At 58.5% G+C, this 22707-nt stretch overlaps 2 protein-coding genes across 4 annotated transcripts in view; both read left to right on the forward strand.

The window, feature by feature from the left end:
• SPI1 (Spi-1 proto-oncogene) overlaps positions 1-2007 on the forward strand; it is a 30404-nt gene extending 28397 nt beyond the window's left edge. For all 3 annotated transcript variants that reach the window (XM_082340271.1, XM_082340272.1, XM_082340273.1), the window contains exons 4-5: positions 524-686; positions 1056-2007. In XM_082340271.1, coding sequence (XP_082196397.1) covers positions 524-686; positions 1056-1375 — 483 coding nt within the window. In that variant the 3' untranslated portion in view covers positions 1376-2007. The remainder of the gene's footprint in view (positions 1-523; positions 687-1055) is intronic.
• Positions 2008-3400: 1393 nt separating this feature from the next.
• Positions 3401-21637, forward strand: MYBPC3 (myosin binding protein C3). The gene is made up of 33 exons (XM_082340275.1): positions 3401-3510; positions 4646-4912; positions 5490-5603; positions 5682-5774; positions 5857-6005; positions 6970-7087; positions 7578-7626; positions 7843-7872; positions 8048-8101; positions 9369-9386; positions 9654-9817; positions 10729-10861; positions 11254-11378; positions 11459-11564; positions 11659-11825; positions 12181-12346; positions 13135-13241; positions 13342-13371; positions 14267-14406; positions 14669-14749; positions 15456-15615; positions 15932-16036; positions 16126-16314; positions 17755-17889; positions 18088-18255; positions 18998-19086; positions 19213-19408; positions 19664-19803; positions 19998-20157; positions 20259-20395; positions 20677-20863; positions 21127-21164; positions 21318-21637. The coding sequence occupies exons 1-32, from the start codon at positions 3486-3488 to the stop codon at positions 21135-21137; spliced, it is 3813 nt and encodes a 1270-aa protein (XP_082196401.1). The 5' UTR covers positions 3401-3485; the 3' UTR covers positions 21138-21164; positions 21318-21637.
• Positions 21638-22707: the final 1070 nt, after the last annotated feature.

Here is a 22707-nt window from a genome sequence, read left to right on the forward strand (position 1 = left end):
CTGGGCCCTCCCGACCCCCGGTGGCCGCAACCACCATTCGCTGACCCCTCACGGATCGGGCACGCAAGTCCCTGCGCCCTGACCTCCACTGACCTCTACGGCCCCTCCTCCTCCCCACCGACCCTAACCCCAGTCAGTGACCTCCACTGACCTTCACGACCCTCACGGACCTCCACCGCCTCTTCGCGCCCTTGCCACTCGCCTACCCAGCCCCATTCGCTCCAGTGCCTGACTCTCTAGCGCCTCCTCACCCCGGGGCTGCTGCCGGTCCGTGCGCTTCCTTCCCCGGGCCACGCCGCCCCGAACCAGGGAGATGGGTGGGAATTCAGGGGCCCCTTGTCCCCATAACCTGCCCCCTGTGTGGGGTGACCCTGCCTGACCTGCAGGGTGCCCAGCCTTCCCCCAAATCCCTCTGCCCCGCGCCAGCATCCCCTCTTCCCTCATGCAGCCGACACCGACCCGGCAGCCCTGAGCTTTGAACTGCCCCTCAGTGACCTCAACCCTCCTTCCGCCACCTTTCCAGGTCTCCTACCTGCCCCGGATGTGCCTCCCGTACCCCTCCCTGTCCCCGGCTCAGCCCAGCTCGGATGAGGAGGAGGGCGAGCGGCAGAGCCCCCCACTGGAGGTGTCTGACGGGGAGGCCGACGGCCTGGAGCCAGGGCCTGGCCTCCTGCACGGGGAGACAGGTAGGGGGCCCAGTCCCACCCCCGACCCAGCCTGGGCCCAGCCGTGACCCGGTCCGTCCTTGCGCCCCGTACCCACCGCGGCCAAGGCCGACGGACTCGGCAGTCAAGCCGCAGAGCTGAGTGCGTGTGTATGGGTGTGTGTGTGTGTGAGTGCGTGAGTGTTTGATGACATGTGTCTTCACGTGTGTTTCGGGAGGGCGCCTGGGACCGTCCCCGCGCATGTGTCTGAGCACGTGTGCCGAGGCCGAGAGTGGCAGTGGGTGTGCGCATGCTCGCTGGCGACCTTTCCCCAGCGACCACCCCGGGGGTCCCAGGTCAGGGGGAGGCGGACTGGGTCCCCGCGTGGGCGCTGACCACCTCCGGCCGCAGGCAGCAAGAAGAAGATCCGCCTGTACCAGTTCCTGCTGGACCTGCTGCGCAGTGGCGACATGAAGGACAGCATCTGGTGGGTGGACAAGGACAAGGGCACCTTCCAGTTCTCGTCCAAGCACAAGGAGGCGCTGGCGCACCGCTGGGGCATCCAGAAGGGCAACCGCAAGAAGATGACCTACCAGAAGATGGCCCGCGCGCTTCGCAACTACGGCAAGACGGGCGAGGTCAAGAAAGTCAAGAAGAAGCTCACCTACCAGTTCAGTGGGGAGGTGCTGGGCCGCGGGGGCCTGGCCGAGCGGCGCCACCCGCCCCACTGAGCCCAGGCCCGAGCCCGCCGGGCCGCCAGGCCTCCCCTCTGGCCATAGCATTAACCCCTCGCCCGGCCGGACACAGGGGGGAAGCTCCCAGGGGCCAGGGGCAGGACTGAGGCGGGCCAGGCCTCGCCTCCCCGCCCACCCCCTCCTCCTCCAAGCCCCCGCCCACACCCCTGCTTCGCCTCCCACCAGGACTCCAGCCCCGGCTTCAGAAGGCCACCTGGGCATCTGGCCCCAGCAAGGGTCAGCTTGCTTAGTACCAGGGGTGCTTCCTTGGGAGTTCGAAGTCATCATATTTGTGTAAATTGAACCTTCCTCTTTAAGCATCCCTTTCTCCCCACACCTCTCTCCCATCAGCTTCCTCAGGAATACCAGTTATTAAAATTATTCTCAGTGAGTCCTCTTGTGGCACAGAGAGTCTCGTTTAAAATTTTTTGTGCACCTTGTCTGCCCCACCCCCCCCATCTGATCTCTCTTTTTCTCACCTGTCCATCGGGCATTTACTAAGGATCCTACCCAATGCTGGACACTGGGGATATGAGAACAGATGACACGTCGTGCCTGACTAGGAGTCAGAGCCGGTGGAAAGGACGAATCCTCAGTTGTTCTTAGAGGAATAAATCATTAAAAAGCCCTCTGCGCCTGATAAATTTTTTTTAGTGCCTCAATGAGGCTTAAACTCATAACTTTTAGGTTATGACCCCAGTGATGATGATATTAATAATAATGACAACAACACTGGATTTTCGGGCTATTTATTACATGGTAACCTTGAGAAGTGGAATCTAATATCATCCCATGTTATAGACTGGGAAACTGAGGCTCATAGAGGTCAAATAATTTGTCCAAGGTCACACAGCGAGGCTTCCTGTGTGGGATCCCTGATCCCACCCCATGTGGGCCACCATGGCAGTGTGAGGTGGGAAGCTTCACGTGCCTGGAAGGGGGTAACGTGCAGCTTGGTCAGGAGCAGGAATTAAGCCCCAGAGCCCCCGTTGGCCGCAAAGCATCCTCACGGAATCCATGCTGGCAGGACCCTGACACGGGTGAACTCCTCCCATGTACCCTAGTGTCTGGTTGCTCTGGCTTCTGGCCCACAGCAGGGGAGAGACAGAAAAAGATGAGCAGGGAAACCTGTAAGCTTCTTGCTTCCAACAGTAGCAAGAAGAGGTGGCCGACAGCCTGGGAGTGAGGACACTTTCCTCAGCAACCTGCAGACCTCAGAGAATCCAGATTCTGGGGCCATCCGCGTTGGGGCAGACACCCACACACACCTCCTTGCCCCGAGGGCTCAGACTGGGGAAGCCCAAACATGACACTCCCTACGTGGATCTCTGAGCCCTGAGAGAGGGAAAGTGGCGCCCAGTGCCCTTTTAAAGAAGGCCCAGGAACATGAGATGCGATTTAAACATGGTTAAAATGGAAGAAAAGAATGGATTTCGGTGTTAAAAGGGGTGGTAAGTTTTGACCATGTGGACAGTCCTTGTGTACAGAATTCCTCCCTCCTGACTGTGAGGGACAAATGACCTTCCCTGATATTGGGTCTTGCTTACAGTGGGTCACATGTAATTTGCTTCTTTCTGTGTAGCAACTGATGTTCCTGATGTGACCTGAGCGGGGGCAGGGGGAGGGTGTGTGGAGGCAGTCACAGGGGGCAGAAGGTCACAGAGGAACACTGACGGGGGAAGCCAGGACTCAGGGCGGCCCAGCCCACGGTTGTGCGTGTGACCACTGCCCGGCAAGGATGTGTTTGACCCATCAGCCTCTGGGTTATGGGTCCCACACGCTCCCACCGCACAATTTGCCTGTCACAAGGACGTACAGACAGGGCTTGGGGTACTCCTGAGGTTCATTGAGGGTTGGGGGGCAGAAGCTGTCATATTGGGCTGGCGGGGGAGGGGCCAGGGCCAGCCAGGAACGATGGGGTCCCATGTTCTCCTGGAGAGCCCTTGATCTCTGGAATTTGTCTATATTTAGCAGGTGGCTGGGCAGGGTGCAGATAAGGAGGGCCTGGGGAGGGGGTGGCCCCTTATATAGTAGGGGGACGGATCCCTGCTCAGATTCTCTTTCGGTGGTCCGTGCCTGCTCAGTTCCTGGTGTGACCTCTCCCAAGATGCCTGAGCCAGGGAAGAAACCAGGTAGCTCCAGGCCTGGGGTTGGGGCTGAGCGTGGGGCAGGGAGGGCTGGGGACATCTGCAATTGGGGGCGGGCCTAGGATCGAGTTCCTGAGGGGGTTGATGAGGACGAGGCCTCTGAGCCCCAGCACAGGGGCACCGTCCTCCTGGGTCCTTTTTTGATTCTCAGTTTCTCCTTCTCATCCTTCTGATGAGAGTGAGAGTAAACCAGGGTCAGGGGCACAGAGTGGGAGAGAGCCAAGGCGGGAAGTGGGCCATCACCCCGCTCTCAGGACGCAGGAAGACCCCTTCCCTGCCTCCATGCCCATCTCCTGCAGCAAGGTTAAGCCTGGGCTTGCCTTTTGGGAAAAGGCTGCTGAAGGAAGGACCCCAGGCTGACTTGAGCCAGGCTCCCTGAATGCTCTTGGACAGGTCCCTCCCCTTCTGGGTCTCAGTTTCCCCATCTGTACAAAGAGGGGTTAGGTTGGTTCCTTCCAGCTCTGAGATTGTCTGCTTTATGAGCCTGCACCCTTGTGGCCCACACACCAGTCAAGACCCCCGCAGTGGGGTATTGCAGCCCCTCTGCTCTGGGAGAGGATGGTCAAGAGGCCCCTGGTCCCCAGCCAAGGGCAGAGAAAGTCACAGCCCAGAGCCCCAGTCCTGGCCTGTGCCCTTACCAAGGTTGTCCATGTCAGGGATCATCCCCCCAGCCCCAGCTCCCTCCCAGGCCAGTCTTATCTCGGTTGCTGATAGCCTGAAGCCCTTAGAGGACAAATTTAGCCACGTCCAAGTAGGCAGAGTACTGGTCCCTTGCCAAGGGCCCCAGCTGGTGGGGTGAAAGGGGGATGGGCTTCCACAGGCTGAGAGGGTGGGGTATCCAGGGACACACCTAGCAAAAATTCTTGTATGGAGGTTGGACCACAGGCCTGGCTCTCCTACCTACTGGCTATGTGATCTTGGGTAAGTCACTTAACCTCTCTGAGCCTCAGAGTCCTCATCTGAGAAATGGGCATAATAACTGCACCTACCTCATAGAGCCATTGGAGCATTAAATGAGGTGATGCATTAAACTGCTTGTCATCGTATTTAATAAGAAGCGTTATATGGGTGGTGTGCATGGGCAAGCCAGGGGCCCCTGCAGATTCCATTTGCCCCTCAGTTTCCGCCTTCAACAAGAAGCCACGGTCAGTGGAGGTGGCCACAGGCAGCCCTGCCGTGTTCGAGGCCGAGACGGAGCGTGCAGGAGTGAAGGTGCGCTGGCAGCGGGCAGGCAGAGACATCAGTGCCAGTGACAAATATGGCCTGGCAGCCGAGGGCACGCGGCACACGCTGACAGTGAGGGACGTGGGCTCTGCCGACCAGGGGTCCTATGCAGTCATCGCTGGCTCCTCCAAGGTCAAGTTTGACCTCAAGGTCTTAGAAGCAGGTAAGACCCTGGGCAGCCTTCCCTGAAGTTGGAGCTACTGGAGGCAGGGGCAGCCCCGCCACCTCTCCTTCGACCAGAGTGCAGGAGGTGTTTTCCCACTTTCTTACCTTTGCTTCGGCTGTGCCCTCAGCCAGCAATGGCCTTTTCCCGTTTTCTGTAGCAAGACCTTTCTGAGTGTCCCCACGTGGCTCCCTGGCGTGTCACGGCCGTTGCGGAGGTGGGGGAAGTTCAGAGATGAATAAGACATAAGCTGCCCTCCCACTGGACATGCCCACGCAGATGGGAACTCAGTGGGCTGTGTGTGCTGGCAGGGAAGCCCCATTAGCTTATGGGCATGGAGGGAGACCCAGCCCAGCCTGGGGGGCTGGACCAAGACCAGAGCCTGGGGAAGGAGAGGAGGGATGTTCAGGCCGACCCCCTGGAATGTGGGCACAGATGGCCGGTGAGGGTGAGGAGAAGGTGAGAGGCAGGCTGAATGAACCTTTGTATACACCGCAAAGACGGGAAGGATCACGGACAAGAGGAGGGGGTCTCTGGTTAGAAACTGCTCCACGACCCCCCATCTGATCCTCTCCAGGGAAGGCAGAGCCTGTGCCAGGCCCTGCTGCCGCCCCTGCTGAGGCTCCTGGAGCCCCTGGAGAAGCCCTGGCCTCGGCCACTGTAGTGGAAGGAGGCTCCCTGACTCCTGAAGGTGAGAGGAGCGGGTCAGGGAGGCTGGGTCAGTGGATGGGGGTGTCCCAGGGAAGGTCTCAAAGGCCTCTGTCCACAGGGTCAAGCTCAGCAGCCCCTGATGGACCCAGTGTCCCTGACGATCCCATCGGCCTCTTTGTGATGAGGCCACAGGATGGCGAGGTGACCGCGGGTGAGTGCGGGGCTGCTGCACCCAGGGTGAGGTGGGGAGGGAGGCAGCAGGGCATTCCCCGATTGTCACCCCTCTCCTGCAGGTGGCAGCATCACCTTCTCAGCCCGCGTGGCCGGGGCTAGCCTCCTGAAACCACCTGTAGTCAAGTGGTTCAAGGGCAAGTGGGTGGACCTGAGCAGCAAGGTGGGGCAACACCTGCAGCTGCATGACAGCTATGACCGGACCAGCAAGGTGGGAGCTGCGGGGCACGGGGGTCATGGGGGTGCATGGAAAGGGGACCTGGAGAGCCCCTGGAAGGCATGGGGGGCACAGAGAGGCAAGGGGCACCATGAGACTTGAGGCACAGAGGAGGTGCAAAGAAGGTCATGGGGAGCCTGGGAAGCTGGTTGGGGGGCCAGGGGCACACAGGGAGCATGGGAGGCTCAGAGGAGGGTTATGGGGAGGCACAGGGGACCTGTGGGACATGGGGGGCTCGGAGGGCATGATAGTCTCAAGGCGGCATAAATAAGGCTTAAGGGGCACCAGACAGTGAGGGTGTAAAGGCCCCAGATGGATGGGTATCAGAGCTCAAGGGACGCTCAATGATCAACCATAACAATTCTTCACTATACAGACAAGGAAACCAAAGCTTGAGAGCTTATTGTTGCTGGTCCCAGGTCACTCAGAGCCAGGCCTAGAACCTGTGCTTTGACTCCCAGCCTTTGCTCCTCCCACTCTTCCACAGTCCCGGCCCAGGCACGAGGGCTTCTGGCAGGGCAGGGTAGACATGTACAGTTTTGTGGGCTGTGCACTGAACAAAAGTGCCTCTTTTTTTTTTTTTTTTTTCTGGCCGAACCACGTGGATTGCAGGATCTTAGTTCCCCAGCCAGGGATCAAACCTGGGCCCACTGCAGTGAAATCATGGAGTCCTAACCACTGGACCACCAGGGAATTCCCCAAAGTGCCTCATCTTAAGTGAATGCCATTTGCCTTGTAGCCACCCTTGATTTATATTTTATCACCACCCTGTACCAGCAGATGGCAGTCAATGTATCTTGAGAAGGGGCCCCTTTTTCTATTTATACAAAACTGTATGGATTAATCTAAGCCCTGAGGGGTGAGAAGGTCGGTGGCCCTTAACCACCCACAGTCTCCTTTAGGGGTGAAGGGCCTCATCTCCTCGCTTCCAGTCTCCCCTGACACCTCACCTCCACAGGTCTACCTGTTTGAGCTGCACATCACAGATGCCCAGACCACCTTTGCTGGTGGCTACCGCTGTGAGGTTTCCACCAAGGACAAATTTGACAGCTGCAACTTCAACCTCACCGTCCATGGTAAGGGGCCCTCTGGCATCAGTTCTGGGTTTGGGCTCCCCATGGGCCCTGTCCCCATACCTGCCTCCACTTCCCAATACTTAGGAGGATGCTGAGCCCTGGCCATGCAACCACTGACCACATGCCCAATACTGAAAGAAACCCATCGAGGCTTCCAGGGTTGGGGTGGGGCTTGAGCCCAGATCTCATCTGGGGTCTTAGTCATCTTGGTGTCTGGGATCCTGGCACAGGTGAACAGGTGAAGGGTGAGTTGAGAGATGGGCGGGAGATGAACCACCTCAAAGGTATTGGGAACGATAAACTGCCCCACGTCCCTGGTACCTCGACCCTGGCTGGGAAAGGCTGAGAAGATGGGGTCCTGGGGCAGATGCCCACTGTCAAGGGGTCATGGATGGGCAGGTCTGCAACACCAGGAGATCCCAGGGCAGGGCTTCTGGGATGGCCCCCTCTGAAGCCTCCTCCCCTGACTCATCCCCCTCTTTGAACTCAGAGGCCATCGGCCCCGGAGACGTGGACCTCCGATCAGCTTTCCGACGCACGTGAGTGGCCACCTCTCGTCAGGGCCTGGGGGAGGCCGGTGCTGGGGTCTGAGGCCCCTTGGGGTTCGGGCCAGGGGTAATGTCGGGGGGACCAGGATGGGGGGGTGATACGGGGGTCAGGGCTTGGGGTGATGTGGAGGGCCAGGCTGAAGAGGATGGGAATGGAAGAGAGTAAGCTCCCCTGGGCAGGTGAGAAACTGAGTCTAACCCCCACAGGAGCCTGGCTGGAGGTGGTCGGCGAATCAGGTACCCCTTCCTACCCACCTGTACACAGATCCCGGGGGTCTGAGATGGTCAGGGAGCAGCCGTTCAGCCAGTGTCCCTTCCTCTCACGTCCATCCCCCCACCACAACCCCACCCCCTGCTCCCAAACCCCTTCTAGTTGGCTCAGCTGTGGCCTTATGGGGGTTCCTCTCCATAGTGATGGCCATGAGGATGCTGGGACTCTGGACTTCAGCTCGCTGCTGAGGAAGAGGTGAGCCCCTGGGTAGCAGCTCCCAGAGCAGGTGGCGTGGCCCAGTTTCAAATTCTGGCACCGTGGTTTTCCAGCTGTGTGGCCCTGAGCAGGTCACTGCACCTCTCTGAGCTGGTTTCCTTGTCTGTCAAATGGGACAATCCAGGTGTTGCGAAGAGTCAGAGGGCTCAGCAGAAGTTACATCCTGTGAACTAACATCCTCACACCGTTCCCATGACCATCCTACACTTGAGTCTGCGATAGCTCATCTCAATAGGCTCTGGGGACCCAGAAGCTGGGAGAAGGCTCCAAAGCCTCAGGAATTGCCCACCTAGCCTAGTGCAACTGAGTTGTGTCCTCAGTGTCCTGTCCCTCCCTCTCCTGGACCCTGCATTATGGCCGATGCTGCTACAGCCCAGAAAATGAGCATCGGGGTCAAGTGCTTTGGGGCAGCAGGGCACTGGCAGGACCCTGTAGCCATCCCCGCCAGGGCGGATGACAGATGACAGGGCTGGGGATCAGACTGACGTGGGTGAGGATCCCTACTGACTGGAGAGAGTCTCTGAGCCTCGGGTTCTCCTGATACCCACATGCCAGAGCTCAGGAGGAATAAACAAGGCCACATGTGCCCTGTAAACGGAGAGGTGTAAGTGCAGGGAAGAGGGTCAAGGTGAGGACCCATGGGCTGCGGTCCATGGAGGGATGACCCGTTCCTTCGTTACCAAGTCCAAGCTCATACCGCTTGCCACACGACAGGCCAATAAATCGAGAGACAAGGTGTTGGGGCAAGGAATAGCGATTTTATTCGGAAAGCCAGCAAACCGAGAAGATGGTGGGCGAGTGTCCCAAAGAACCACCTCACCCAAGTTAGAATTCAGGCTTCTTTTCTACTAAAAGGAGAGAGGGTGTGGCTAGTTATTGCAGACTTCTTGGTGGAATCCTTTGTTCTTGCAGCCGGCCGTGTTAGGTCTGGTCACAACGTTCCTGTAAACCTCCAACAAGACAAATGTTATTTTCTGTTCTGTAATTTTTTATCTCTATACAAATGAAAAGTGCTATATACCTTTAAAGGTCAAGCCTGGGAGGCAAAGCCTTGAGAATGGGCTATCATATATAGTTTGAGCCATAGGCAACATTCTTTTACAAAGATGCAGAGCCAGCATGACCAAGCACAGGCAACACAGCACAAGGGTTAGAGCTAAAGGAATAGATCCAATATGGAGTCAGGTTTGTTCTTCTCTGTTACACCTCTAATGTGTCCACTGCTTTTCTTCCCCACCTGGAGCAGCAGCTTCCGGACCCCGCGGTGAGTGCCCCATGAAGCTCTGCACCTGTCACCCCTACTTCAGCCAGGAGCACCTCCCAGTCCCAGCCCCCCCCATACTGAAGCCTTAAGCCCCCTTGAGCCCCAGCACTGGCCCAGGACCCATTCTAGCTCGAGCTGTCCCACCAGAAGGGAAGAGGCAGAGGGGCAGGGGCAGCTTCCGCTTGGGAGGGGAGGAGAGGGGGCTGCAGTTTTGTCTTGGCCATGGGGCCTGCCCTGAAGCCTCGCCACGTGGACCGCGTGACACAGGGACTCGAGGCTGGAGGGACCCGCGGAGGAGGATGTGTGGGAGATTCTGCGGCAGGCATCCCCGTCAGAGTACGAGCGCATCGCCTTCCAGCACGGCATCACCGACCTGCGAGGCATGCTCAAGCGGCTCAAGGGCATGAGGCGGGAGGAGAAGAAGAGCACAGGTGAGACACGCCTGCCAGGGAGAGGAGAGGGCGAGGTGAGCGCCTGCGCAGACGCACGCACGTGCACGCACACGCACGCGCACGCGCACATACCCACAGGAAAAGAGCTGCGTCCAGCTTGGCCCAGAGACACTCAGGGAAGGAGAGTCCAGGTGAATCCCCTCTCGTGTGGGGGAAAAAGCAGGAGTGCCCAGGCTGGCACCTTGCCGCACAGAAAAAGAAAAGGGCCAAGTTAGCCCAGAGACGCCACAGGCAGAGGACGGAGCCCAGGCCAGCCCTCCTCCCCCAGCCAAAGCCAGGCGGCCTCTTCCTCCCCTAGCCGGCTTGGGGAAAAAAAGCCTGCTTAATTCTCCCCACACCCAAAAAAGGGGAAGAAGCCAGTTTAGCCCAGAGACCCCCAACCCGCGAAGAGAAGAGCCTGGATAATCTTCCTCACAGGCAAACAGAACAGGTGGGTGCAGGTTAGCGCCGCTCGCCCCCAGGCGGGTCCGAGGAGAGGGCTCAGGCCAGCCCTTCCCCATCAAGGGGTTGACAAGGAGCCCAGGAAACTGAGCTGGGACAGCGGAGGCACCTGGTAGGAGGGCATAAAACCGGGGGTTGTTGGTAAAACAGAGTGGAGAGGAGAAGAAGACCCATTTGTCCCATCACCCATTCTCCTGCCAAGCTTCTGTCTTTCTGGAGAGCCCCAGACCCTATCCCTGAGCTGAGCAGGTGAAGAGGACCCCAAGGAAGAGAGGACGACAAAGACAGAGAGACAAGGAGGTGACAGACAGGGGTAAAGGGACAGAGTCACAGCAGAGGCGGAGGCACAGAGAGAGACGTGGGGAGGCAGGAGGAGGAGAGAGGCAGGACCTCGCCCTCCTCGCTGGGCCAGCCCCGGGAGCAGGGGGCTGAGGGGTGGAAGCGCTCAGCCTTTCAGAAGAAGCTGCAGCCGGCCTACCAGGTGAGCAAGGGCCACAAGATCCGGCTGACCGTGGAGCTGGCCGACCCCGACGCCGAGGTCAAGTGGCTTAAGAACGGACAGGAGATCCAGATGAGCGGCAGGTGCGGGTGGGAGTGGGACCCGGGGACACTGCAGGGTGAGGAGGGGCCCTGGGGGGGCTGCTCCCCAGCCGTGCTCTCCCTGCCTCTCCCTCCACCCATGCTCTCTGGCCAGCTCTGGATCCCTGTCTCTCTGTCTCCCGCCATTTCTCTCTCTCTGTCTGGGTTTAACTCCCCACCTTTCTGTTTCTTCCCGGCTCTGTTCCCTGCTCGTTTTCTCTCGGTCTCGCGCCTCCCATCGGGGACGCTCCAATGGCCCCTTCTGCTCCACAGCAAGTAAGGCTCCTGGAAGGCCTGGGGTGTGGGCACGGGGGTCCCGACGGCAGTTTGAGGGGGCACCCAGAGCCCAGGAGTTACGTCCATGGCTCTCCTGCCCACACCCCGGCCCCGCCCAGGTACATCTTCGAGTCCGTCGGCACCAAGCGCACGCTGACCATCAGCCAGTGCTCGCTGGCGGACGACGCGGCTTACCAGTGCGTGGTGGGCAGCGAGAAGTGCAGCACCGAGCTCTTTGTCAAAGGTGGGCCTGGCGCCCTGAGACCCTGAGAGGGGAGGGGGGCCGCAGAACGGCCCATCCATCATGCTCTCTCTGCTTGACAGAGCCCCCCGTGCTGATCACATGTCCCCTGGAGGACCAGCTGGTGATGGTGGGACAGCGAGTGGAGTTTGAGTGTGAAGTGTCTGAGGAGGGGGCCCAGGTCAAATGGTGAGTGCCAGAGGCGGGGGGCTCGGGGCGGGGCCAGGGACCCGGGGGCATCCCCAGAGGAGGCCCTGGCACCTACTGCCCACCCTCTGGCCAGGCTGAAGGACGGGGTGGAACTGACCCGGGAGGAGACCTTCAAATACCGGTTCAAGAAGGACGGCCAGAGACACCACCTGATCATCAACGAGGCAACGCTGGAGGACGCTGGGCACTACGCGCTGCGCACGAGTGGGGGCCAGGCTCTGGCTGAACTCATCGTTCAGGGTGAGGCCCTGGGAGGCCCCCTCAGCACTGGCCCCCCAGCCGTGTAGGGGAATTGGGCAAACCCGGGATCGAGGCCTGCATGGCCTTGGACAAGTCACTTTGACACCTCAGGCCTCACCTTTCTCATCCATAAAATGGGGATGCTGAGGTGACCACCTGGAGGGTATGTGGAGGTTCACATGGGCCTGGTTAGTGTCACCCACCCCGGCACACATGAGATTCCTTTTGTCCACGGCACCGTCACAGGCACACATGCATTGCACTCATGTGTTTTCACAAGCCCGAGGGATCTCCGCAGGGGTTCACGCCCACACACACCCTCCCCAGCTCACTGGCTCTGCCCTATGCCCCCCAGAGAAAAAGCTGGAGGTGTACCAGAGCATCGCGGACTTGACGGTAGGCTCAAAGGACCAGGCCGTGTTCAAGTGTGAGGTGTCGGATGAGAACGTGCGGGGCGTGTGGCTGAAGAACGGGAAGGAGCTGGTGCCTGACAGCCGCATAAAGGTGTCCCACATCGGGCGGTGAGTGTGCAGCGTGTGCCAGAGACAGACACACGGAGAGACAGAGAGAAACAGAGACTGACATAGAGGGAGAGATACATACACACAGAGAGAGAGAGACTGAGATAGAGACACAGAGAAAAAGATGGGTGACAAAGACAGACAGATGGATGGAGATAAACAGAAAGAGACAGACAGAGACAGGACCGAGACTGAACTAGAGACAAAGTCAGACTGAGATTGAGAGACAGAGGGAGAAACAGATGAACAGAGAGACAGATACACAGAATCAGGACAGAGACAAATAGAAAGATACAGAGAGAGACAGAAGTATGGAGAGGCAGACGCATACAGAGAAGAAGAGTCCATTAGAGACAGAGAAGGAGGGAGACAGAGACAAAGACGAAGCAGTGAGAGATACAGACAGAGGGGAGCCCCCCTCCCCCTCCCCCTTCCCCAACTCGTGACCGGGGCAGAGTAGGAGGCCTCGGAGGACGGCTCTGGCCAGGGGCCCTCACTCTCTCCCACTCTCTTACTCATGCCCCGAGCATCTGGGCCCAAGTTCACGGAGATTAATGAGACCAGCCCCTGCCCAGTCTCCAGTGGCCCAGCCGAGGGGACACGTCTACACTGCTTGCCTCTGAAAGTATGCAAGGGAACTGAAAAATTCAAACATAGAGGAAGAGAGCATTTTAGAACACCACTGAACTAGGGTGGGAGGAGGGCCCCCTGGAGCCCTGGCTGGGGTGTCCGGTGAGGCCAGGAGTGCGTGGCGCAGCAGGGTGCCTTGAGCCATCACTGCCCTGCAGGGTGCACAGACTGACCGTGGACGACGTCACGCCCGCAGACGAGGCGGACTACAGCTTTGTGCCAGAAGGCTTTGCCTGTAACCTGTCTGCCAAGCTCCACTTCATGGGTGAGCGGGTGCTGAGGGGCATGGGGGCCCCTGCCGCTGGGCCCTGCTGCTGTGGGCCCTGCCTTCACCCTGGTGCGACTTGCTCTTGCATCTCTTGCAGAGGTCAAGATTGACTTCGTGCCTAGGCAGGGTGAGTCTTGGGCCCCTGCGTGCTGCCTCCCACGCCCTGCCCGTGTCTCCCTTCCACTCACAAGCAGAGGGAAGAAAGGAACCGGGAGTGGGGACCCTGAGGCCCAGCCCCAGCTCTGCCACTCACAACCACGGGCCAACTGCAGTCTCTCTGAGCCTCAGTTTCCTCACCTCTAAAATGGGGATCCTGAAGTGGCTCCCCTATGGGATGGTAGGAACAATGATCTGACATGGTGTGTGTGAGCTTTCAAATGACATCACAGAGGTGAGATTTTATTATTAAATCTTTTCTGCTCTTAGAAGTACCTTTCCTGCTTTTAGATTAAACTGTGTAGGATCCTAATTTCAGGAGAATAGTCCAGGCTGAGGCATGCTGTAGGTCAGGGCTTTCCAAACAGAGTTCACTTAATATGATACTCCATTTTACAAGGGTTCCATGGTGAAATAAGTTTGGGAACCTCTTGTTGATTCAGAAGGTGCATTAGCATGTCAAAGGCTCTAAAAAATCCTGCTTAACTTTGTTTAACCCAAGGTTTCCTAATTGTCCATGGAAATTTTTTTTTTTCTAGGAAGACATTAGTGTTCCCCCAAACACAAGTTGAGAAATGCTACACTAGGTGACCTGATGTTATGAACCTCCCTGGAAACTTCCTGGGGAGATGGAAATGTTTTGGGTCTTGACTGGGTGGTGTATACATGTACACAGGGTGTATACATTTGTCAAAACTCATCAAGCTGTATGCTCAAGTCTTGGCATTTTAGTGTGTGCAAACTATACCTCAGTAGAATAAATTAAAAACAAAACAACCAGGGGCGTGTGCTCCTTCTAGCTTTCCCCTCTTTCATAGGCCTTAGGCCCCTTCCTCTTTCGCTGACCTGTGCCATCTCCCTGCCAGAACCTCCCAAGATCCACCTGGACTGCCCAGGTCGCGTGCCAGATACCATCGTGGTGGTGGCCGGGAACAAGCTACGCCTGGACGTCCCTATCTCCGGGGACCCTGCTCCTACTGTGATTTGGCAGAAGACCATCACAAAGGTACTGTGGATCCCTCCCCCACTTCCCCACCTGTAAAATGGGTGCACGGGACTAATGTATGCTGGGACCTGCTTCCCACCCCACATGTACACGCCCTGGCCACTGACTAGGAGCACAGAGGCTCAGCTGGCTGAGAGGTCAGGGAGGTGGGCAAAGGAGAGACAGGGGTAGGGGCTGCTTGGCAGGGGTTCCCTCCAGGCTGAGCCAGACCCTCTTTCCCCTCACTCCTTCCTTCCTTCCTTCCTTCCTGCTCTGTTCCCAGGGGAATAAGGTCCCAGCAGGGCCAGCCCTCGATGCATCAGGGGATTCAGGTGCCAGTGATGAGTGGGTATTTGACAAGAAGGTGAGTGAGGCTGAAGGTGGCTCATTTGCCCTCAGTCATTTTCTGCCCATGTGGCATCCACCCTCAGGTGAGGTCTCTGTGAAGGTGCCACATCTGGCAGGAGTTGTGCTTCTGCCCCTGGTAGGGTCTCCACGGGGCCCTCACGCCCCAGACAGACACACGTTCACACCTTCAACATTGCCAGGAAGTCCTCCTGACTGGGGGCGCTCCCTGGCTCTTGTCTTCCTGAGCTGGCCTTGACTTTGTGCTTCTTCCCAGCAAGGGAGTGGGTTCCCTGGCACTCTTCAGTAGGAGTAGCTGCAGGGGCACCAATCAGGTCAGCTTCTCGTCCCCAACTCACTGCTGGTTCCTCTACCCAGCTGAGGTCTTTCAGGATCCTCACAGTAGCTCTGTGAGGTCATGTTATTCCCATTCAGCAGATAGGAAAACTGAGGCATGGAGCAGACAGGCGATTGTCTAAACTTCCATGACAGAGCTAGAGCTAGAACCTGTGACCCTTGCCCTGGTGTCGTGCCCATGGCAGGTGGTAAGGAAAGGGTCTTGGATTAGATGCTCACATGGGTGCAGTTTCCACACAGGCTGTGTCTCTCCAGCAGACCCAGCACTGAGCTCCGCTCCCATCTCAGGGCTGTCAGCTGTTGCAGAGGCTGCAGAAGCCCCTGGTTCTGACGTGGGTCCTTCCCCCCAACTCCTCCTCCCCCGCCAGCTGCTGTGTGAGACCGAGGGCCGGGTCCGAGTGGAGACCACCAAGGACCGCAGCATCTTCACCGTTGAGGGAGCAGAGAAGGAAGACGAGGGCGTCTATGTTGTCACGGTGAAGAACCCCGTGGGCGAGGACCAGGTCAACCTCACAGTCAAGGTCATCGGTGAGGCAGGGGCCCAGGTGGGGAAGCCACAGGAGCGACCAGGGAGGACCCATCCATGCACTCATTTAGTCTCTAAACAAACACTGTGGGCCACATCCTTAGATCCATAGAGAGGGTTGGGACTGGGACCGGTGAATATGGGCAGCGGGGAGCCATAACAGGTTGTTTGCAGGCTGGTGATGTGATCAGAACTGCACTCTGGAAAGATCGTTTTAGGCTCTGGGGGCAGTGGGGGAAGCCTGTTGGTTGGGGTGGTGTGGGGATGGGCAACGTTGGCCTCGGCCGGGCAGGGCTGATGTGGGTACCCTCCCCCCAGATGTGCCGGATGCTCCAGCGGCCCCAGAGATCAGCAACGTGGGCGAGGACTCCTGCACGGTGCGGTGGGAGCCCCCTGCCTACGACGGTGGGCAGCCAGTCCTAGGTGAGCCGAGGGCACAGGGGACATAGCCCAGGGCAGGGGGTGCGGGGGTGCCTGCGCCCTAGACCAGAGCTCCCACCTCCCCTCGCCAGGCTACATCCTGGAGCGCAAGAAGAAGAAGAGCTACCGGTGGATGCGGCTGAACTTCGACCTGCTGCGGGAGCTGAGTCACGAAGCGCGGTGCATGATCGAGGGCGTGGTCTACGAGATGCGGGTCTATGCCGTCAACGCAGTGGGCATGTCCAGGCCTAGCCCTGCCTCCCAGCCGTTCATGCCTGTTGGTGAGCCTGCCCTGCCTGCCCCGCCCCACGCCCTCCCGTTCAGGGGCCCCAGTAATAGCAGCTACTCTGTGGGTGGCGCTTACACCCGTGGTCTCCTTTAATCACCTTCATTTCACAGGTGAAGAAAGTGAGGCTCTGAGAAGTTAGATGACTTTCTCGAGGTCACCAGCTGGCAGGGGGTGGAGCTGAGACACCTCTCCAGCCTCACTTTCCACATCTATAAAATGGGGATAATGACAATATCTACTTCATAGAATTGTTAGGATGAAATGAGATCATGCAGGTGGAGCATCTGGCATACAGCAGCTCAGTAAATCTTCATTGTTCCCTGTTCCCCAGTCCCTTCAGCCAGCATTTGTTAACCAGGGAAGAGGGTAAGGGCAGTTGGGTCCCTCGGAAAGGGCCCTGGACCAGGAATCAGAGATGGGGTTTGGAGAGCCAGCTCTTTCATCCCCAGGAGGGGTATCTGGAGTCATCGTCTTCCCCTGTGCCTCAGTTTCCACATCTGTATAATGGAGGTTGAGAAGGTAGAACAGACACCGAGGGTGTGGCACTCTCGAGGACACCTGTCCCTGTTGGGGCATGTGAGTCTCGGGGGGAGGAGGGTGGCTGTCTGTGGTGGGGCAGACACAGGGAGGGGGGCACAGTTTGGTGAGATGGCAGGAAGAGGGTGCCTCTGGGGAGAAGGGGCCAGGCCTCTCTTTAGGAGCTGACTTCTGGTTTTCTCAGCTCTTAGTCAACTCAGTTACTCATACGGGGTCAGGAAATTTCCATGTTTAAGGCCAGTTTTTTCTTAAATTACATTTATAGAATTTCCTACACCATCTGACAAAAGTGGCTCTTTCTAAGCATGTTGGTGTTGTTTTTGGGTGTCTTCCTTTTTAGATCTCTTCTGTAATCGCTGATGCTGCTTGGGTGTGTGTTTGTTTGTAAGCCTATCTAGAGACATGTCTTTTTTTTTTTTTTTTTTTTTAAACAACAGCTCCTGTTTGTTTATTTTTTTAATTTTTATTTATTTATTTAATTTATGGCTGTGTTGGGTCTTCGTTTCTGTGCGAGGGCTTTCTCTAGTTGCGGCAAGCGGGGGCCACTCTTCATCGCGGTGCGCGGGCCTCTCACTATCGTGGCCTCTCTTGTTGTGGAGCACAGGCTCCAGACGCGCAGGCTCAGTAGTTGTGGCTCACGGGCCTAGTTGCTCGGCGGCATGTGGGATCTTCCCAGACCAGGGCTCGAACCCGTGTCCCCTGCATTGGCAGGCGGATTCTCAACCACTGCGCCACCAGGGAAGCCCTAGAGACATGTCTTTTAATGGAGCTGAAATATTTCTCAACGTGCTTGAAAGCCCGTCGAAGGGGGAGGATTTCCCTGGATTGTGGTCCTTCAGCTGCCCTGGCTGGTGCAGACTCGCTCAGACCCCTCTCTGGCCTTCCCTCTGCCCAGGCCCCCCCAGTGAGCCCAGCCACCTGGCGGTGGAGGATGTCTCTGACACCACCGTCTCCCTCAAGTGGAGGCCCCCAGAGCGCATGGGAGCTGGAGGCCTCGACGGCTACAGCGTGGAGTACTGCCGGGATGGCTGTGAGTGCTCCAGCCCAGCCCTGGGCCCTCCGCCTCCCAGCACCCTTCTCTGAACTGCCCTCCAGGCCAGGCCAGGTCCCTGTCACCCTGCAGGGCCCCTGTCTGCGGTGGAGGCCCCAGTCGGCCACCAGGGATGTGGGCGGCAGGATGCGGACACTGCCCATGGCCTTGCCTCCTCATCCCCACCCCCGCCCCCAGGCTCGGAGTGGGTGGCTGCGCTCCCGGGGCTGAGCGAGCACACATCGTTGCTGGTGAAGGACCTGCCCACGGGGGCTCGGCTGCTCTTCCGCGTGCGGGCTCACAACGTGGCGGGGCCTGGAGCCCCTGTCACCACCAAGGAGCCTGTGACGGTGCAGGAGATACTGCGTGAGTGCCCCTCGTGCAGGGATGAGACCTGCCACTGGCACCCTGGCCCTTGGGGTCCAGTGGAGGTGGGGGCAGTCAGGGAGACCCTACTTGGAGGGGATAAATGCTGGGCAGGGGCAGGAGGGGTCGGTGCCTATACCCGTGCCACAGGCCAGATGTGCGGAGAGGGCCTCCCTCTTGGTTTTCCATGTCAACCCCCAGTTCTGGACCAGGGAAAATGTAGGTCATTGTACCATCACCTTCGAGCTCTGTTTTGTGGGTCTCTGAGCTCCAACAGGTAGGTACTGTCCACGTGTTAAGGACTGAGCAGTGAGGTCACTTGTCAGATTGGCCCATGTGGGATCCACTTTCCATTATTTTGCCAACAAAGAGTCAGTCCTTTAAGGATTGGTTCTCAGAGTGGAAAGAGGCAGCAAACTGGGATGGAAACAGCAGGGGGCATAGAGTCCAAAAGCCTAGGTTTGCATCCTGGCCTGTGACTGGCTAGCTGTGTGACCTCAGATAAGTTCCTCACTCTCTCTGATCCCTGCCTGTTGTAGCAGTGTGGAGAGGCTCGGGTGGAAGCAGGAGCTTTGGGAACCTTTGGGGCTGGGGTTGGGGAGCTAAAGGAGAGGAGGGCCCGGCAGGCGGCATGTTTCCTAGTTGCGGCTCTCCAGGCCCTGCCTCCAGCGGAGGGCGCTGTGGCGCTCCTTGGGCCTGCGGCTGTGGGGGCCCCCGCCGAGCCCCTCACTCGTACCCACAGAGCGGCCACGGCTCCAGCTACCCAGACATCTTCGCCAGACCATCCAGAAGAAGGTCGGAGAGCCCGTGAACCTCCTCATTCCTTTCCAGGTAGGGCTGGCCCCTTTCCCTTCCCCCCGTGTGTTGTCCGTGCCCAGCAGACAGATGTCTCAGTGAGGCTGGGGCAGTGGCCAGTAGGGAGAGCCAGGCTCGGGAGTGAGCTGTCCTCCCGCACAGGGCAAGCCCCGGCCTCAGGTGACCTGGACCAAAGAGGGACAGCCACTGGCAGGCGAGGAGGTGAGCATCCGCAACAGCCCCACGGACACCATCCTGTTCATCCGGGCCGCGCACGTCGCCCACTCGGGCACCTACCAGGTGACTCTGCGCATCGAGAGCATGGAGGACAAGGCCGAGCTGGTCCTGCAGGTCGTTGGTATGTGGCGTTGGGGCTTCCCTCTGAGTCCGAGCATTTTCAGTCCCTGAGCTGGGCTGCCAGGGCCCAGGGCTCAACCTGGAGCTTCTCGTCTTCCAGGCCTGGGGCCCCTACTCTGGGATGCCCAGGGCCCCTGCAGAAGATGGCAGGCCAGGTCCTGGCAGGGGCGAGGGGGCCCCTGGAGCCTGGCGTCCCCTACTCACACTCAGGTGATGTCAGGAGGTTTGGGCTTCCCACTGGGTCTGTCTCCTGCAGACAAGCCAAGTCCTCCCCAGGATATCCGGGTCATTGAGGCATGGGGTTTCAATGTGGCTCTGGAGTGGAAGCCACCCCAAGATGACGGCAACACAGAGCTCTGGGGCTACACGGTTCAGAAAGCTGACAAGAAGAGCATGGTGAGCCCGGGGGCCTGGGCCCCCCGCACGCACCCTCTCTGGGTCCAGGCACACCTGGGCCCCGGCTGCCCCTCCCCAATAGACTGGTTCCCTCCGCAGGGAAGGTGCTGACACCAGGAGTACCCAAGAGAGGCCCCTGGCAGGAAGTAGGGCCTGCCCCAGAGACCCCCCCCTACCTTTCCTCCCCACCCCAGGAGTGGTTCACTGTCCTGGAGCATTACCGCCGCACCTACTGTGTGGTGTCAGACCTCATCATCGGCAATGGCTACTACTTCCGGGTCTTCAGCCACAACATGGTGGGGCCCAGTGACAGAGCCGCCACCACCAAGGAGCCTGTCTTTATCCCTCGACCAGGTGCTGTACCTTCACTCCCACCCCCCGCGGGCAGGGGCTGGAGCAGAGGGGCGAGCCTGGCTAGGTGTGGCCCTCTTGGTACCAAGTTCTGTCACCGACAGGCATCATGTATGAGTCACCCAACTACAAGGCCCTGGACTTCTCTGAGGCCCCAAGCTTCACCCGCCCCCTGGTGAACCGTTCGGTCATTGCCGGCTACAACGCTACCCTCTGCTGTGCTGTCCGGGGTAGCCCCAAGGTAGGGCGCTCTGGGCCCTGGTCCAGGCCGACCCAGGAGGCCTGGCTCGTAGGCCCCCGCCTCAAGCAGTCCTCCCCCAAGCCTGTCCCCACTTTTGGGTATCAGGGCCCTCCCTGAACAGGGCCTTGGCATTCCTCATTGGCTCCCTGCTCATACTCGGCCCTGGGCATAGTTTGGGACTCCAGTGGGATCCCCAGAGTAGAAACCCAAATGCCTCGTCTCCCTAGGTTCCTGCCAGGTCCTCTCTCAACCTGAGAGATCTCCCTCCTTCCCATCTACAGCCCAAAATTTCCTGGTTCAAGAATGGCCTGGACCTGGGCAAAGACGCCCGCTTCCGCATGTTCAGCAAGCAGGGAGTGTTGACCCTGGAGATTAGAAAACCTTGCCTCTTCGACAGGGGCGTCTATGTCTGCAGGGCCACCAACTTGCAAGGCGAGGCACAGTGTGAGTGCCGCCTGGAAGTGCGAGGTGAGGAACCCGCTGGGCTAGGGCCTGGGGTGGTGGCAAAGGCCAGGTGCCAGCTGGGACTCTGGGCTTTCGCTTTGCTGTCCTGGCCCAAGCAGCTGCTCTGGCTGAAAGAGCAATGACCCTGTCATGTCCAGATGGTGTTGGCTTCTGAACTCTGTTGCCAGAGCTGCTTGCCTGAGCCTTCCCGAAGGCTGGGGGCGGGGGAAACATGTAGTGCTGTGCGGTTCAACACATGCATGGCGTGGCCTCCTTCTCTCCTGCAGTGCCTCAGTGACCAGGCTGGCTCCCTGGGGATGGCCGGGTACGTACTCCACATCACCCTGATGCCCAGGGCCCAAATCAAAGGCTGAGCCCTGGCCCTTGGTCCAGGGCAGCCAGCAGGAAATAATGGGGGTGCAGGTGGCTCTTAGTAGGGCTTCAGTCCAGCTCATTCACAAGGGAGCCTGTGTCACAGGTGCAACTGGAGCCAGCCCATGTACCAGGAGCCTGGGAGGAAGTTGGACAAGCCGCCTTCTGCTGCTGGATGTGTGTGCAAGTGTGTGTGTGGGAGCTGGGCTGGGGGAGCCCCAGTAGGGCAGCGTAGTTACGATGAGCAGGCATGGGGGGCACTCCGCACAGGCTAACCTGTCAGAGCTCCACCTGGAAGCTCCTCAGATCCTCGGGGCGAAAAGTGTGCGGGCTCAGGAAATGATGGCTGGGGACAGGCCTCTCTGCCTGCCGTGTTTTCTCAGTGTGTAAGGGCAATAAAAGATCAGTGCAATCACAGAGAACTGACTCTTCTTGTCCAAGATGCTTATTTTCAGAAAAAGCACAGGAAAATTTACTTGATTCTGAGAGCCAACTGAAGGCAGGTATTCTTTCTCCCAGATGAATTAAATGAGGACCAGAGTGGGATCCTAAGTTCATAAAACATTAATACTAGAAGGAACCTCAGTCTTCCCCACCTTCAAATGAGGAAACTGAGGAGCTGTGACAGAGGAAAGTGTATTATTAGCAAAAGAGCCAGAATCCCCAGGCTCTCCCATCTTTGTCCTGGTGACCCATGGTCACAGCAGCCCGGATGGGGGGCAGTGCTAATCTCAGTGTGGTTCTGTGCCCATAAGGCCTGGAGTGAAAGTGTACCAGCTGCTTTGGGGTCCCAGTGGGCAAAAAACCCACTGCCCATCCACACCCATATCGCACAGGAAGAGAGTGATCCTGTCTAGACAAGGCACTGGGAACCAGGAAGGTGTAGGCGCCAGGGCCCTGCTCTGCTCTTCCTTCCCCCGTGGGGAGCCCAAATCCCATCACCAGTTTTCTTTTGGGAGGAGGAAGCCAGCAGCTCTCAGAGGTGCCCTGATAGAGTGAAAAGGGTCCTTCCTGCCCAGGGAGTGGTTTCTCCATGGCATAGAAAGAAGTTCCATGAAGGCTGGTCCAAGGTTGCTTCTTGGAGTTCTACCCGACCCAAGACACTCCTGGCCAAGAGCCCAGAGCCCTGGGCTCCAGGCCCCATGGGAGGCTCTGGCGGAGTCACAACAAACAAACACCTCTCTGGACCACACCTGTTAAGAGGCACCGGGAGCTGAGACCCTGGGCCTTGGTTTTTCCTTTACTACTAAATCTCTGCTTAGGTGTCAAAGCCCTGTTTGGCTGCTCCCTCTAGTGACCAACTCATAGCACAGCAGCGCTCTGATGGGGCCCTGGGAAGGCCCCTCCCATGGGGCCTCTCGAGAGCACAGGAAGCGTGGTGAGCTCCACTGGGCCAGAGGGGTGGGAAGCGGGGCCTTCAGCACACCAGAGGTTGGATGGGCATGATCTCACCTCCCTGACTGCTTCAGGCCAAAGGTGCCTTTTTCGAGTCCAGG

This window comes from Balaenoptera borealis (assembly GCF_965194805.1).
Source record: "Balaenoptera borealis genome assembly, chromosome: 11".
In the NCBI taxonomy this organism is placed as follows: domain Eukaryota; kingdom Metazoa; phylum Chordata; class Mammalia; order Artiodactyla; family Balaenopteridae; genus Balaenoptera; species Balaenoptera borealis.